We start from the raw sequence: 18,140 nt of genomic DNA, 5'->3' as shown, positions 1-18,140 counted from the left end.
TAGGGGCGGCCAGGTGGCTCAGCGAGTAAGAGCACCGGCTCCAGTGTCGGGATGACCTGGATCAAATCCAGGCTCAGATACTCAGCACCACACCCAGAAATAACTGGCCATGTAACCTTGAGCAAGTTACTTAACCCCAATTGCTTTAAAAATAATAGAAACAGTCTTGCCATATGACTGACAGAATCCATGGTACATGGCTGCATTCCTGGGATATAGAGATTGGTTCTGCTCAGCTACTCATGTCTTCTGCCCTCATAGTTCCCACTGGTGTTGCTGCTTGTATTGGGTGGTGCCATCTGTTGAACCACCAACAACACATAAGGCTACTCCTACTTGCCCTTGTTATATCCAAAAGTCATAATTCCAGGCCTAGAAGGCACAGATTGGGATGTTAGGGAACAGGAATGGAGACACTGAGAGGGTGCAAGAGGGAAGTTAAGAGAGACAGATGGACGGACAGACAGAGACAAAGAGACAGTGATAGAGACAGAGAAAAATATAAACAGGGACTCACAGAAAGAGACAAAGAGATGGAAGACTGAAGGAGAGAGAAGAGAGAAAAGGCACAGGGAGGGGAGGGAGAGAGAGAGAGAGAGAGAGAGACAGAGAGAGAGAGAGAGAGAGAGAGAGAGAGAGAGAGAGAGAGAGAGAGACTTATTGCTTTAATTCAAGGTCTCATGGAGATGTCTCTCTATTCTTACAACTTCTGCAGAGACCCACCAACAAAACATTATTATCTTCATGAAAATCTGGGAACAAGCACAATCTTTTTCTTCTGTCTGTGTAATTTTCTTGATTAGTATGTATCAATCAGTACCTGAGGAATATTTGATGATGATGATGATGAAGCAAGGAAGCATTATTAGTCATGAACTGTGCTGGGCAGTGTGCTAGACAGTAGGATAAAAAAGCCCTTGAGGAGTTTCCAATCTAGTCAATAGAGACAACTTACATATATAGGTATACATATATGTATGGTAAGGATGTCAAGTTATTGGAGGGGAATGGGAGATCTTATCAGAAAAAAACTTTTCCCCTCTTTCTTCAAAGTGTAGTTAAATATTCTTAATAAATACCCTTTGATTTCAAGGCAGTGGGGAGGTTTGTTGGGGGTGTGTAGTGTTTCATCAGGAAAGGGCCCCTTCACCCTATGGTTCAAGTCCAAACATGACTTGGAAATGACCACCATGGAGCAGGAACATCCTTGGTCTTATCTAGTAGATTGCAAATAAAAAGCAAAGTAAGGGTCTCAGACTCCTATGTGGAAATGCCTGGGAATTCTGAGCAATGAGACTGGTACTGACAGACTTTAAAATCTGTCAGGACACCAAGGGAAGATGCCTAAGGAGATTTAATGACTACAGGCAGCCAGGAGATAGGTTTTGTGTTTCAGCTGAAAAGACACCACCTCCTACATGTGTATCAGTCTCTCTCTAGTGATGAACTTGTTGTAGGACATTTAGAATGGAGGTTCTAGAGAATATAGGCTGAGTCCAGAGGGCAAAAACCACTGGAGTCAGAGTATCTGGATTTAAATCCCAACTCTTGGAATTTGTGACATTGGAAGAGTCACTTGTCTCTAGGCTTTAGGTTTCTCATTCAGTTCAATTCAATAAAGATTTTTAATGTCCTATTAGGAGCCAGATCCTGGGGAAAAAAGAATTGAAACAGCACCTGATTTGAAGGAAGTTACATTCTACTGGTAAGAAGCAACATGTACTATAAGTTAATACAAAATATATTGAAAATAAATACAAAGTGATTAGGGAGAGGATGCTAACAACTGGTGGAACAATGAGAGATTGGACTAAAGGGCCTTTGACTGTCCCTTTGAACTTGAAAGCTATGATTCTATGACACCTATAAAGTCAGTTCAAGCTCCAAAACCAGTGATCCTCTAAAAGCAAGGAAAGGAAAGAGAGCTAGACAAATGTTGGGGTCCTGAAGAATTGGATATAGCTAACTCATGGTAACAGGCTCAGTGGTAATTCAAAGAGATTTCACCCTGAGGTACCTAAGCATAGCTCTATGGGTTTTCCTTGGATCAACCAACACACCCCTGAACCACTTGCTTAGTGAGAACTGGAGAGATCATAGTGCAGGGTAGTAGGACTAAACAGTGTAATTAAATAGAGAGAAATTTCCAGACAGGTCACATTGAACAGGACCATGGGAAAGTAGAATGTTGTGGAGAGGGAGAAAGTTGTGAGATTTGCTATCTTCATAGACTGCTTCCATATCATCAGAGCCTATGAGAGGCAGGATGATTCTGTGAGTAGAAAGTTGGCCTCAGTGCAAGGAAGACCTGAGTGCAAGTCCTACACATATAAACTTTGCAAGTCATTTAACCTCTCGATGCCTTAGGCATGTAGCAACATATGTGTCCTTCTCCCCCAAAAATCATAGATCCAGTCCCTTTCTCCCTACACAGTCTTTAATTGCCTGCAGTATAGCTTCTTTCCTTCAAGTGGACTCATAATTTATTGGATGTCTGTAACTAAAGAGAATTTATTACTGAATCAGTGAAATCCAGGAAGACCTTTAGAGATATTACCATTGTCTGGCTTCAACCACAGGACAGAGCACTGGGACATTTGACACAGACATGGAGGAAAATGTCAACAACATTCTTACCACATTTGTTAATAACACAAAACAAGGAAGGCACAGCTAATATACAGGATCCAAATCATAATCTAACAAGACGTAACCTAATAAGATAGAATTGAAAAATATAAATGCAGAATCCTTCTCATACTATGGATTAGCAAACTCAGTTGTAAGATTATAGGATGGAGATATCTGGTGAGACAGGAACTTGTGTGAAAAATAACTAAGGTATATTAACTAGCTCCAGTCCCAATATGAACCAAAAGTGAGAAGAAACTGTAGGGGAAAATCGCCAAAAGGATTGAATAAAGGAAATATATTGTCCAGAATAAGGGAAGTAATAATCCTACTGTCCTCTACCCTGGTAAGTCCATGAACACGATATTCAGTTCTGGGCACCAAATCTTACAAGAAACAATGGCAAACTGGAGTATGTCTAGAAGATGGAGAATAAAATGGTGAAGAGTTTCAAGATGATGTAATTTGTTGGCTGATGGAAGGAGATGAGAATATTTAGCCTGGAGAAGAGTAGAGAGATGAAGATAACTGTCTTCAGCCAGACTTCACATGGAAGAGAAATGATGCTTGTTGGGTGTGGCCCAACATGACAGAACTAAGTCAGAGCAAAGGGTTTAAGTTGCAAAGAGGTATAATTTTCCTTGACAAAAGGAAAATTTTCTAACAAAGCTGTGAAAAAAGTGAACCGAGCTGTCACAGAAGAAAGTGGGCTCCTCATTAGAAATCTTCAAACAAAGGCTGGATAACCAATTTGCGGGCTTGTTACAGAATAGATTCTTTCTTCATGTTCTTTGAGGCCTCTCCCAACTTAGAGATTTATTATTCTGAATGGAGAAAATGGAAGTGTTGCTATCCCAAAGTTGAAGGGGTTAGGAAGCTGGGTGGCAAGTTCCCCATTATTAGATATGTTTAAACAGAACCTGGATGACCTTTTTCATCAGAAAGGGGATGCAACCATCACAAATGTGATTAGGTTATATGGCCTCTAAAATCCCTTTCGACTTTAAGATTCTATGACACCACCTATGCCTTGCTCACTCTATCCTGTGCCATTCAGTCTAATCAATCATCATGTCCTTCCTCCATTTGTTACTGTTGTTAAGTAATCTTCAGTCATGTCTGATTCTGTGACCCCATTTGGGTTTTCTTGGTAAAGATACTGGAGTGGTTTTCCATTTCCTTCTCCAGCTCATTTTCCAGATGAGGAAACTGAAGTAAACAGGGTTAAGTGACTTGCCCAGGGTCACACAGCCAGTAAGTATCTGAGGTCTGATTTGAACTCAGGAATATTAGTCTTCCTGACTCCAGGCCTGGCACTCTATCCATTGTCAGGCAGACTTGAATTCAAATCTGACCTCAGACACATACTAGATGTGTGACCCTGGGCAAGTCATTCAAGTACTACTTCCCAGGGTTGTAGTGAGGATCAAATGAGATAATATATTTTTAAAGTGCTTAGCACAGTGCCTGACACATATAATAAATGCCTTTTTCTCTTCCCTTTCTGTGACCTTGATTTGATTTACTTCTGTTGACATTCTTATTTCCTCATCTATAAGATGTGAGGGTTAGACTAGAAGAGTTCTAATGCCTATTCTGGCCCTAAGTTCTATGGCACTATGATCCATTCATCCTATCCTTTCTATTCACATTGTCAAAATTTTTGTCATCATCTCACACTATAGCATTTCAATACTTCCCAAGCTAGTCTTGCCTTTACTTTTTCCTCTCTTTTATCCATCCTGTACGTCAATAGTGTGAAACTCATATAGAAACAGATACCTGTGGGTCATATGTTGACTTAGAAAATCACCAATTAACACTATCTAAGTTTTATTATATTTTTAAAATTTTGTTAAAAATTTCCCAGTTACATTTTAATCTGATTTTGGACACACAGAGAAATTTTGCAAGTCCAGGGGGCTATGAGTTTGCCATCACTGCCAAATTAATCTTAAAATTTTCTTTCAATTTGTCTCTCCCCTGCTAAAAATAAAAACAAAAATTTAGGAACCCTAGACAGTTGTAATGCCATGCACAGAAGCTTTCCAGAAGAATGCTATTGTGAACAGCTTTTAAGGTTCTGATTACACAGTATAGTGAACACTCTACTAATTCCATAACAAATCCAAACAAAACTTTCACAGAAAATCAAGGTACAGAATTCACAATATTACAACTTCTCAAACTACAATAGTCAAAGTCTTCCACTCATGGGGCAAAGTATCAAAGAAAATCACAATATAATAAGATCACAATATAGTCTCAAAGTACAATAGTCAAAGTCTTCCACTCATGGGGAAGTCTTGATTAACTCAATCAGTCCCTTATTCAGCAATCAATTAATAAGTATCATGCACAAATCCTCCACCCCTAGATCACTAGTAAACTACAATTTCATCTTTACTCAGTACCCAGTACCTAGGGAGAGGTCTTTTTATCTTGACTTGGGGCCTGTTCTCAGATTCCTTGGATCCCCTTCCATGGTCCCAGATTCTACCTGGATTCAACAGACTGTCATCTGGGTTTAATGGCAGACAACTCCCAGTTCCTTGTCCAGCTCTCTGGGTAGGTCCTGCTCCACACTGAAGTTCACTGAATTGTCAGATCCTTCACAATTTCTGCTCCAGGGAATTCAAGGCTCAACCAAGCCACAAACAAACAAAGTCTCAGCATCCCAGTCATGTTTCCTCAGTCACCTGGGTTCCTGGCTCCTGCTCAGGGCTCTGGGCTTTTGTTCAGAAGAAGCTCCACCAGGATAAGTTCTCAGGAAATTCTGGCTCAGTTCTTCATTCTCTCTTCTGTAGCTGCTCTGTCACCAGATGCTGGTCCCAAGAAACCCTGACTATGCCTCTCTGTGGCTTTTCTTATATGCACAGCATTAGCTTCCTGTTTCAGCCAACCCCTTCCTGTTACATCAGCAACAGGAGACAAGAGTTCATACCTTCTGTTTCCCCAACAGAGGCTTGATCAATTACTGCGTACTAAGTACCTGCTACCTTTGCCAACACAAGGGAATCTTCAAATTCAAATTCCATTCCCATTACAACAGTCCCAAGTCAGGATGGCTTCCAGAGCTGTTCTTAATACTCTGGCCCTAAAATAGATAGGGGGCAGTCACAAATAGTTGCCACCTGAGGGATGCAGCCTACACTCTCTGAGAAAGGCCTTATAAGCAGAGATTCATCTGTATTGGGAAGCTGACCAAGCACAGCCACGACAAATAGACACACTGAAGAGGGGAAAAAATAAGCATAGCTCTGTTTACTGTTTTCCCACAGGTCAGCCTTCCTGGGGAGACAGAAACACATCTTCATCAGGGAAGTCTCCAGCAGATCATTAAAGACACATACTTTCCCAAGCCATGGAGGCTTCTCTGGATTGGAATAATTGTCTGAGAACAATTGAATCTGCAAAAAGCTTCACAATAGTGATCACTAAAAGACACCCCGTTATTCCTCTTTCTTAAATTTCTCAATACCTGTCTATTTTCAACACCCACATTTGCTCTAGCCAAGGTACTTTTAAAAATAATCATTACTACCTCTGGCCATGGTGCTGACTTGAGCTTTTAAGAGCTCCAAAATCTGGTTGCAAACTGCCTTTCCACTCCTATTTCCTGTAATTGCCTTATATAATTGGCTCTTCTCTAGCCTGCCCAATTTATTCACTATACTCCAGACACATGGGACACATTCGTGATTCTTTGTCTCTGCTAATGCTGTTTCTCCTGCCAGGAAGGCACCCACCCTTACAGGCTCTTGATTTCCTCTCAAACAAACAAAATCATTCTATGGCCCAGTTCAAACACTAAATTTGGAGTCAAGTTCCCATGTGCCAGTCTTGGGTTTTTTATTTACTACCCATTTGATATTGGGCATCACCTTTCCTCTCTTGGACTAAATAGTGCTGAAATTAGATTCAGAGGATATGGGTTCAAATTCTTAGCTTTACCACTCACAACATGTGTTATCTTGGATGAGATGCTTTCACTTGCTATTTCATAATTTTCCTAATCTTTTAAATGAGATGGTTGGACTAGATGACCTCTGAGCTCCTTTCCAATTCTATAATACTATTATCTGTCTTACTTTTGATAAGATGAAGGGACTGGATGACCTCTAAGATTCCTGTCACTTGTAGATTCTATGACCTTATAATTCTCACCTTTTCCATGAAATCTTCCCTGATCATTATGACCCATCATGAGCTTGCCTCTGAACCCCACCCTACCCCCCAAATTTTGGGCCTATAGTTGCTCATTTATTACTTATTATATATTTATTACCTTGTTTTCTTGGTTACCATGTCTTTTTTTCTATTATCACCTATATTTTAAACATTAAAGGCCAGGGATAGTAGCTTATGGGTTTTTTTTTTGTATTCTTCTCCCACATCACCTAGCACAGCATCTTACTCATGGTATCTACTTAATAAATTGCTTTTAACAGGATCAAGAATGGAAGTCTTTTGCATAATATTGGTTCAAATCCTTCCTTTGACAATTATTAACTATATGACAGCAGGGAAATCACTTCAGTTAGTCAACTTGCATCTATCAATGTGCCAGGGACTATGCTAAGTGCTATGGATACAAAGGCAAACAACAGCAATAGTAACAGCATCTACAACAACAGGCCCTGTTTCCAAAGAACTCACAATCTAGTGAGAGAGACAACATGCAGACAATTACATCCAAATAAGATACGTATATACATATGTGTATATATTTGGAGTAGTCTCAAAAGGAAGACACTAAGATTAAGGAGGATTGGGAAAGCTTTCTTATAGAATGTTAGACTTTAGCTGAGATTAGAATGAAGCTAGGGGGGCTAAAAGGTGGAGACAAGAAGAGAGAGCCTCAGCTTCCTCATCTGTAAAATGGAGATAAAAATGCTTGTTCTACTTCCCTCAAAGTTGTGGGACTCAAATGAGGTAAATAACAACAATAATAACAATAACTAATATTTACATGGTACTTTAAGATTTTTGAAGTCTTTTACAAGTTTTATCTCATTTTATACTCACAAAAATCCAGGTAGGCAGGTACTATTATCTCCACTTTACAGAAAAAGAAACTGAGGCAAACAGAGGCTAAGTGACTTGTCCAGTTGGGGTCTACATAGCTAGTGTCTGAGGCTACATTTGAACTCAGGTCTTCCTGATCTCAGGCCGAGTGCCCCATTCACTACACTATGTAGTTAGTCTGTAGCTGATCAATATAAAATTCTTGGCAAACTTTAAGACACCGTATAAATGACAATTGTAACTGAGAATAGTGGATAGAACACTGGATTTGGAGGTAGACAGACCTAAGTTAAAATCCTGCCTCACACACTTACTAGCTGTGTGGCCCTGGGCCATGTAACCTTTCAAAAGTTTTTTTCCTCATTTATAAAATGAGTATAATAATGGCACCTACTTCACCATGTTCTTGAGGTATCAAATGAGATAACATATGATAAGGCCTTTGGCAAAACAAAGCTGTACATAAATGTCAGTTATTATTCTTATGGTTCATATAAACCTTGTCTCATAGGACTGAGTGGGTCTTCCACAGGAGGATGCTATCCATAGTTATCCCACCAGCATAGCACACAATGCTGAGATTCTGGATGTAGAAATTGTAGTGTTGGACACTACAACATCCTATAACCATTTATTTAAGAGTTGAGAGCTTTAGGGAGGGTAGGTGGTGCAGTGAATAGAGCACTGGCCCTGGAATCAGGAGGACCTGAGTTTGGATCTGGCCTCAGACACTTAACACACACACACACACACACACACACACACACACACACACACACACAAAACTAGCCGTGTGACCTTGGGCAAGTCACTTAACCCCAATTGCCCTACAAAATGCAAAAAAAAAAAAAAAGAGTTGAGAGCTTTAAGTTTCCGCTAGGGAAATGTAGAGAAGTCTCACTTGGAGATGGGATCCTCAAGGATGATATTCTTAATAGGAAGGGATAGAATTATTACTTCCTGGTAGACCCAATAACTATTTTTCCCCTTTAGGCTATTTGAAAATAGTATTTTGGAAAAGACCCAGATGGATACTTCTTTTCCCTCTTTCCTGGCTTATCACTACAGGTATCTCACTTTAGGTAAGAACTATTGTTCTAGAAAAGTGGAATGTTGTAAATATCAGTAAGGCAAAGACTTTCTTGAGGCAGTGTGGTGTTTAGGATGGAAAACTTGACTTCCAAACCATGAAGACCTGAGCTCTGGCCCTATTTCTTACTGATACTTGCTTTGTGATCCTGGGCATGTCCCTTAACTTTTCAGGGCTTCCAGACCATAAATTATAGAGAAGGTGTGGACCTGCACTTGCAGAGAGAATTTCTTCATTTAGGAATTCCCTATGTCAATGAAGTCACAGGTCTGGGACCTTTCTCTAAAGGTTATTTTACTATTGATTTATGCTCCTTTTTAAGAGAGATATGTTTCCCCTGAAGAAAACAACATGAAGATTTGTGACTAAAGAAAAGGTTGATTTGGTGGTCAGTCCCATGGCATTCTGGATATGCCACAGTATAAAAAAGCAACCCATTCTCATCATCAGTGCCTTGCACCAACTTCAGAGTTTTAGATCATGGTGGAACTACTCTGGGTCAAAGATTTCTCTTCCACAATTGATTCTTCTTTTTACTCTATACCTTCTCTGAATCATAGGGACTTCTCCCACATAGAGGGGATTCCTAAGTCCATATTCTTAGTTTCCAGAATTTAGATTTTCCTCCTTTTAATGGATGTTTTTGAATTGACATTCATTGTTCCTTCATTCCCATTCATCCCAATCAGCTTCTAAGGAGGGACAGCATAGGAGAAACTCTCAGAAATAATATAACTTTAATTAAATAAAGTGTTTGCCCTTAGAAACACTTGTCTCTTCTCTTAGTAAAGAGGGCTGGGAGACTTAAAAAGGGGAAATATGGAGGCCAAAAGCCTAAATGCAGCCCTAAGCAGCCAGATTCCTCTCCCTTTGGCCCCACTTTGGTCTCTCTAGGTTTTTGTAGGTAAGATACTGCCAAGTTCTTCAGATCTCCTACTTTCAGAATATTTTATTTCTTTTCTCTTCCTACCACTGGTCTCCTCTAATCTTATAATAGTAGAACCTAAAAGGGGGAAAAGGTGTCTTCTTTTCCATTTTCCCACAACATGGAATATTATTCTACCCCTAGGCTTTTTAATCTGTCTTGGGTTTGTCTCTTTCACCACTGTCAGTCAGTCAATAAACATTTGTTAAGTTCCTACTTTGTGCCAGGTCCTGTGCCAAGCATTGGGGATACAAAGAAAGATACATTCTAGGCTCTCAAGAAATTTATAGTTTAATGGGGGAGATAACATCCAAACAACTAGTTACAAAGCAAGCTATATACATTTTTTTTTACATTTTTATGGTGATTCCCTACTTCCACCCCTAACTGTTCTTGATGCTGAGACAAAACCGGAGAGGTTGGGGATTAATGGGAGTAGATAGAAGGTTTTCCAGGCAGATAGGTGGCACAATGGATAGAGTGCTGGGCTTGGAGTCAGGAAGACCTGAATTCAAATCTGGCCTCAGACATTTACTAAATATGTGACCCTGGGCAAGTCATTTAACCCTGTTTGCCTCAGTTTCCTCTTGTATAAAATGAGCTGGAGAAGAAAATGTCAAACCACTTCAGTATCTTTGTCAAAAAAACCCCCAAATGGGTCACAAAAGAGTTGGACACGACTGGAAAACAACTCAACAAATAGGTGATTTATATTTATCAATAGAACTGATCAGCAATACCAGGCACTGCCAGTGGGTGTTGCTATCTGACACACAATGGGAATTCCTTAGGTTCAATCCTCATGTAAAACATTACAGTCCCTAACTTTATCAATTATGTAGATTTGACATCCTGTATTGTTGAGCTATAGTTTAATATGTACTCTGAAGATTACTTTTCTAGCTACCTTTTTAATTTCAAGCTTTTGTTCTTCTACATTGAGTAGAATATAGTATAGCTCTTGCCCACAGGAACAACGGGCCTATTGCTTCTTTGCAGAGCACATTTCCTCTCATTTTCAGCTGTCCTTGTCTCACCCTCAGGAAGAAAAGGTCTCATATCACAGTAATAGTCTTAACCCTGTACTGCCTTCTGTTCAACATTACTAGAATGTTGAGTTTGCTTTCCATTGCTTAGTCTGGGATACTGTGGCACAGATACAGATAAATTAGTGACAGGAGACAGTTCTAGGTAGAAATGACTTTCTTTCCCTGTAACTGCATCATGCCCTCATTGCTATTAACTTAAGTGTAGCTGATGTGCATATAGTAGTAGGCTTCTTACATTCATGAGTTAACTCAACAGTCTTGATCATTACTGTTTCCTACCTAGAGCAGAGAGGCATCAGGTATATGAAAGGCTGGTCTTAGAGTCAAGGAGACTTGGGTTCAAGTCCTGCCCCTGACTGTAGCTATGTAACCCTGGGAAATCACTTAAACTGTCAGTGCTCCAGGCATCTCTCTGAGACTATAAATAGCAGGAGGGTAAGAACTTGCATTGGTAGAGGGAATTTCTTCATCCATGCCAGTGAAACCATGGGTCCAGTTTCACTGAGTCCTGTCTTATTTAGGACAGCTGAATATTCAGTTCATCCTGGGGTGCAAAGGAACAAATACTGGACCAGGAGTCAGAAGATCTGCAATTATAACATTGACTCTTTCTATTTCTACAGATATTTATTAAGCACCTACTATTTTTAAGGAGTCTTAGGGGTGCTAGATATACAAAGATGAAAGCTGACACAGTTCCTGACATCAAGAAGATAAGTATAACATAAGGTCAAGAGGGAAGGAGGAAAAGAGGAGAGGCGAGGAAAGTGCTCATCTCGTCCCCAGGTTCACAAGAAGGGAGTCGGCCTTGAATCTTACCTTTCCCTCATTCCTCAGAGTCAATCAATTTTAAGTCTTGTCAATTCCACAGAGACAATCTTATATATCCATTCCCTTCTCTTTACACACACACACACACACACACACATGCCAGCACGAACTTCCTAAATGGTTTCTCTGCTTTTAGTTTCCTATCCAATACATCCTTTACTCCAAAGTAACATATCTAGCCATATCATTGCCCTATCCAAAGATCTTTAGTGGCTTCCTACTTTCTATAGACAAACTGAGACCTGTTAAAAACCTTAGCTTGAAAAGGCCAAGGTCCCCCACTACAACCTGGGCCATCTCCAGGTGTCCTGATCCATATTTGGCTATTGGACCCAGATGGCTCTGGAGGAGAAAGTGAGCCTGGTGACTGCACAACCCTCCCTCACTTAAATCCAATTCACTTGCATGTCATGGCATCACCAAACTGATGTCAGGGTCCTCTTTGAGAATGAGGGACAAACAGCAACAGCAGCAACTTTCTATAGGATAAAACAAATATCCTCAGCCTAACATTTAAGGCTCTTCACAAACTGACCCCAATTCTGACCTTTTCACCAACCTTATCTCATACTCTTCCCTTCATAATTCTGTATTTCAGCAAAACTAGACTATTAGAAGTTTTTCAAACTTGACACTCCATCTTCCAAGTTCATGCATTAGCATAAGCTATTCCCCAAATGTAGAAAACACTCTTTTCTTATCTCCACCTCTCAGAATCCTTAACTTTCTTCAACACTCAGCTCAGGGGTCACTTCCTCAGTAAATACTTACCAATTTCTCTAGCAATAGTGTTTCCTCTCTCGATTTACTTTGTATTGCAATTGTTTTTTTGTTTATACTCCTAATAGACTATAAGTTCCTTGAGGGAAGGACCTGTTTAGTTTTTGTTTTTTAAGTGAATGAAGACTGCCCATTGTCTGGACTATGGCATGTTGTTAAGTGGACCACCTGTAGTTTGTCTATCAGTATGTGTGTTTTAGTGGGTATGTATATATGTATGCATATGAAAATATTTCTTTATTTTGTTGTTTAGTCTTTCAGTCATGTCCAATTCTTCATGATCTTATAGCATGACTGGCACTTCTATTCTTCACTGTCTCTTGAAGTCTGTCCAAGTTCATGTTTGTTTCCATGACACTATCTATCTATTTCATTCTCTGTTTTCCCCTTTTCCTTTTGCCTTTAATCTTTTCCAATATCACGGCCTTTTCCAATGAGTCCCATCTCCTCACTATGTGACCAAAGTATTTAAGCTTTAGCTTCAGTGTTTGACCTTACAGTGAATAGCCTGAATTAATTTCTTTAAGTATTGACTGATTAGATCTCCTTGCTGTCCAAAGGACTCTCAAAACTCTTCAACAGCAATACAATTCAAAAGCATCAGTTCTGTGGTGCTCAGCTTTCTTTATAATCCAACTCTCACAGGTATACATTGCTACTGGAAAAACCATAACTTTGACTTATATGGACCTTTGTCAGCAAGGTGAAGTTTCTGTTTTTTAATATGCTGCCCATATTTGCCATAGTATATGCACGCTATGTATATACACACAAACATATGCATGCATAAATGTATATAATTGATATATAATATATTCACATATGTGTATGCATATATGTACATATATACACATGCATATTGAACAGACACTGCAAATGGACAAGTTGGACTCAGAATTAAACAGGAATAGGAGAAGACTAGATTTTTTAAAATGGAATATATAATTTCCTTGGCACAGAGAATGGCTAAAGAGGGAATTCCTTTTTACCAATGTAGATCAATATCTGCTCTGAAACTTAAGGTGTGCTAGGTATTGGGCACACAAAGCCCTAGAGACAATGAGGGTCACTGAGAAGTTTTGATTGATTTTCCCAGGGTTATGCAATTAGAAATGGATTTTGAGCCTTGGATATTCTAACTCTAATTTCTCTAGCAATAGTGTTTCCTCTCTGGATTTACTTTGTATTGCAATTTTTTTTGTATATATATATATAAATAAGTTCCTTGAGGGAAGGACCTGTTTTGTTTTTGTTTTAAGTGAATGAAGACTGCCTACTGTCTGGACTATGGCATATTGTTAAGTGGACCACCTGTAGTTTGTACATCAGTATGTGTGTTTTAGTGGGCATGGGCTCTTTGTCTGGAATATCATTCTCTGAGCAATTGGGGATTTTAAAAATTCTTTTAATGCATCAAAGTTACTCTATGAACCAAAGGTTTATCTTTTCTTAAAACCAATGTTCTTCTAGTGTTATTATATGGCTGCAAGCCATGGAACATTATAGTCTCTGAAACTGAAATTGAGGATTGCCTAAAGGGCAATCAAGATACAAATAGGTTGTGTGAGCAGGCTGCAAAACATTTCAAACAAGTAATTACAAAAGTTAGTGTGTATTGCAAAGAGCATTGTCTTTTATAGTCTGATACAATGGTGAGAGAAGGAAAAACCATTAAGATAGCCCACCTGCTTCATTGGTATCCTTGTGATGTCAAAAGAAAGTGAGGAAAAGCCATAAATGAACTCCCAAAGAAAAAATTTCAGGACCAGATGGATTTATAAATTAATCCTACCAAACATTTAATGAACAATTAATTTTATAAGCTGTTTGAAAAAATAGGAAAAGTTGAAGTTCTACCACATTCTCCTTAAAACATAAATATGGTCTTGATATCTAAACCAAGAAGAGTTATAACAGAAAATTAAAACTATAGACCAATATCCTGAAAGAATATTGATGCAAAAGTTTAAGTAAAATATTAGCAAGGAGACTAGAGTAACATATCACAAAGATCATGCACTGGATCTATAACAAGAATCACAGGGTTGGTTCAATATTAGGAAAATTAGAAATATATTTGACCATTTAAGTAACAAAAACAGCAAAAGCTACAACAAATACTAATGAATATCAATACATTCAAAAAAAGTTTTTGACAAACTATAATATCCACTCCCGTTAAAAAATACGGGAAGTAATAGAAATAAATGAAGCCTTCCTTAAAAAATACAAGTAGTATCTAAAATGAAAAACCAGCATTATCTGTGATAAGAATAAGTGAGAAGCCTTTTCAATAAGATCAGAGGCAAAGAAAAGATGTCCATTATCACCATCACTATTCAATATTGTGCTAGGAATACTATCTGTAGCAATAAGACAAGAAAAAATTAAGGAATAATCATAGGTAGTGAAGATAAAATTATCATTTTGGTTTACTTAAAGAAATGATGGTTTATTTAAACAATACTAGAGAGTTAACAAAAAAAAAAGTGAAACAAAACTTTTAACAAAGTACAAAATAGACCCAAATACAACAACTTCAGCAAAACTTCAGGATATAAAAGAAGCCTCCATAAATCATCAGTACTTCTGTATATTACCAACAAATTCCAGCAGAAAGAGATGGAAGGAAAAATTCCCTTAATAAATGCAAACAGTATAAAATACTTGGGAATCTAGCTGCTAAGACACTCACAGGAAGACATACAAACCCATCCTTATGCAAGAAAAGACATGTCCAAATAATTAGAGAAATATATATTGTTTAAAGCAATTGGGGTTAAGTAACTTGCTCAAGGTTACACGGCCAGGTGTTTCTGGGTGGGTGCTAAGTGTCTGAGCCCGGGATTCGATCTCCAGGTCTTCTCAACACTGGAGCCGGTGCTCTTACTCACTGTGCTACCTGGCCACCCCAATTAGAGAAATATTAATTGCTCATGGGTTAACTGAACCAATATAGTAAAATGACAATATTACCTAAATTAATTTGCTTATTCAGTGTTGCACCAATCAAACTATCAAAGGGTAACTTTATAGAGTAAAAAAAAAAATAGCAAAATTCATGGAACAAAAAGGTCAAGAATATAAAGGGGATTAATGAAAAAAAAATTGGGGAGGAAGGGAGCCTAGAAGTTTCATATCTTAAACTATACTACAAAGCTATAATTATCCAAGCAATTTGATTCTAGATAAGAAATAGAGAGGTCGATTAGGAGATTAGATTAGTTATACAATATATAGTAGCAAACATCCTGGTAGCCTAGTGTTTGATAAATCCAAAGATCCCAGCTACCGGAGAAAGAATTTACTATTCAGCAAAAACTATTGGGAAAACTTCAAAGTAACCTGGCAGAAATTAGATTTAGACCAACATCTCACATGATTTTACTAAGACAAACTCCAAATGATTATATGACTTATACATAAAATGTGATATGATGAAAAAATTAGAAGAGCATACAAGAAATTAACATATCAGATCTGTGGACAAGAGGAAGAATTCATGATTCAAAGAGAGATAAAGAAGTTCACAGCAGGTAAAATAGACAACTTTGATTTTATAAAATTAAAAAAAATTTAAAACAATATCAACACATCTAAAATTAAAAGAGAATCAGGAATGTGGAAAAAATTGCAGCAAGTTTCTCTGCTAAAAGTCACATTTCCAAGATATATCAGGAACTGATTCATATCAGTGTTCAGAAGAACAAATCAAACTACCCATTGCCATGTGAAAAAAATGCTCTAAATCATTAATAATTAGAGAAATGCAAATTAGGAAAATTCTGAAGTATCATCTCACTCATTTTATTGGCAAAGTTTGAAAGAAAAAGGAAAAGGACAAAATCTGAAGGGACTGTGGGAAAACAGGTACATTAATGCTCTCTTGGTGGAGCTATGAACTGGTCCAATCATTCTGGAAAGCAATTTGGAACTATATCCCAAAAGCTATAAAACTGTTAATACGCTTTGATCCAGTAATTCTGCTTCTAGCTATATACCCAAAAAGATCAAAGAAAGAGGAAAATGAACCATGTGTACAAAAATATTAATAGCAATTTTTTTCATGGTTGTAAAAATTATAAACTGAGGGGGTGTCCATCAATTGGGGAATGGCTGAACAAACTATGGTATATGAATATATAGGTATACTAAATATGCAAGTAAGAAATGATGGAGAGGGTTTCCAAAAAAAATCTAGGAAGAATTGTAAATGAAGAAAGCAGAATCAGGAGAATAATTTATATGATAATAACAACAATATTGTGAAGATACTAACTTTGAAAGACTTAGAAACTCATATTAACACAATGATCAGTCATATATGGTTCCAAAGGACTCATGAAGAAACATGCTATCCACCTCCAGTTAGGGAACTGGAATCTAGTTAGAGACTCAGAATGTAGACTGAAACATTTTCTTCTCTTTTTTGGACAAGGCTAATTCTGGAATTTGTTTTACTTGTAATGAGTTTTTATTTATTTATTTATTTATTATTTACATGTAACGAGTTTTGTTTTTCTTACCTACTCAATGGGTGGGGAAGGGGGAGACAGAAGGAAGTTAACTCAGATACAATTAAATTTAGAAAATAGAGAAAATCAGGAAGGTTGGATGTGGAAGGTTGCAATTGCATCTTTGATCAAGAATGTTCACAATAATGAGATCAAAGATGTATTTATGTATCCCCAAAGTGTAACACAGTGCCTTGCACATAGAAGGTATTTAACATATGTTTGTTTAGTCGAACTAAATTGAATTGAGGAGGTGGCACTTGCCAGCATAGATTATGATTAGTACAGAGTAATGGGAGACTTCATCTTTAACTTCTCAGGACTTTCCAAAGCCATTCCCAGTTGTTCTTCTCTGGGAAAGATTTGACCTTATACAATACTTTCATAGTCAAGGAGAATTTTCCAATTCCTTAAAGGAAGACCACATTGCATTTCTTGTAGGAGGGTAGAGGCACAGCCTTAATGTGTCCTAAGAAGCTGAACTAGGGTTGAAAGCAAGATTTTCTCTTTTGCCCCGGGGGCCCAGTAGGCAAAAGAAAGAAGGAAAAGGAATGCTTACCTTTATCACCTTTAAAGCGACTGGGGACATCACGGACTTGCTGATAGTGCCTGCCACTTCACCATAGAGCACATCTAGCTCTGGATGAACAGAGAAAACTCCATCTAGCTGTTTCACAAATCCTTCAGTCACCAACACATTCTAGTGGAGGAGGGAAAAGAGAGGGGCCATAGATCACAGAAAAGCACTGCAGGGAAAGAAGCTCTGGTCCAGGTATAAGCTCTCTTCTCAACTTTGATTACTGGTTTGGTATTCTAATACATTAGTGTCCTATATTAAAATACATTGTTTATTACTACCAATTATCACCACAACCATATGGTGCTGTATTGTACTGTCATGCTACTTGTACTCCTAAATTTTGTGTGTGTGTGTGTGTGTGATATAGGAAGTAATGTCTTGACAATGATGTTTTAGTAAACATATAGAAACTTGCTGCATTCAAGCTCACGTTCTCTTCCTCGGCTTCAGTGTGGCAGGGTAACAACATGGAGTTCTTTATGGTCATAAGCTCCAGCAGACGCCACCAAGTGTGTGTGTGTGTGTGTGTGTGTGTGCGTGCGTGCTTGTGTGTGTAAATACACACACATACACATACATATATGTGTATCTCCAGCTCTTCCTTTTTTTCCCCTTCCTTCCTTTCTCTTTCTTTCTTTCTCTTTCTTTCTTTCCTTCTTTCTTTCTTTCTTTCTTTCTTTCTTTCTTTCTTTCTTTCTTTCTTTCTTTCTGT

At 38.2% G+C, this 18,140-nt stretch overlaps 1 protein-coding gene across 1 annotated transcript in view; it reads right to left on the bottom strand.

The window, feature by feature from the left end:
• The window catches only part of LRRC74A (leucine rich repeat containing 74A), a 50,431-nt gene that overhangs the window by 7,849 nt on the left and 24,442 nt on the right, over positions 1–18,140 (bottom strand). The window contains exon 11 of the mRNA XM_069091706.1: positions 17,408–17,548. Coding sequence (XP_068947807.1) covers positions 17,408–17,548 — 141 coding nt within the window. The remainder of the gene's footprint in view (positions 1–17,407; positions 17,549–18,140) is intronic.

Source organism: Petaurus breviceps, unplaced genomic scaffold (assembly GCF_028583685.1).
Source record: "Petaurus breviceps papuanus isolate PSGF00001 unplaced genomic scaffold, PetGlider_PUasm1.0 189, whole genome shotgun sequence".
In the NCBI taxonomy this organism is placed as follows: domain Eukaryota; kingdom Metazoa; phylum Chordata; class Mammalia; order Diprotodontia; family Petauridae; genus Petaurus; species Petaurus breviceps.
The sequence above is the reverse complement of the archived record's forward strand: the minus strand, read 5'-3'. Positions and strand labels throughout refer to the sequence as shown.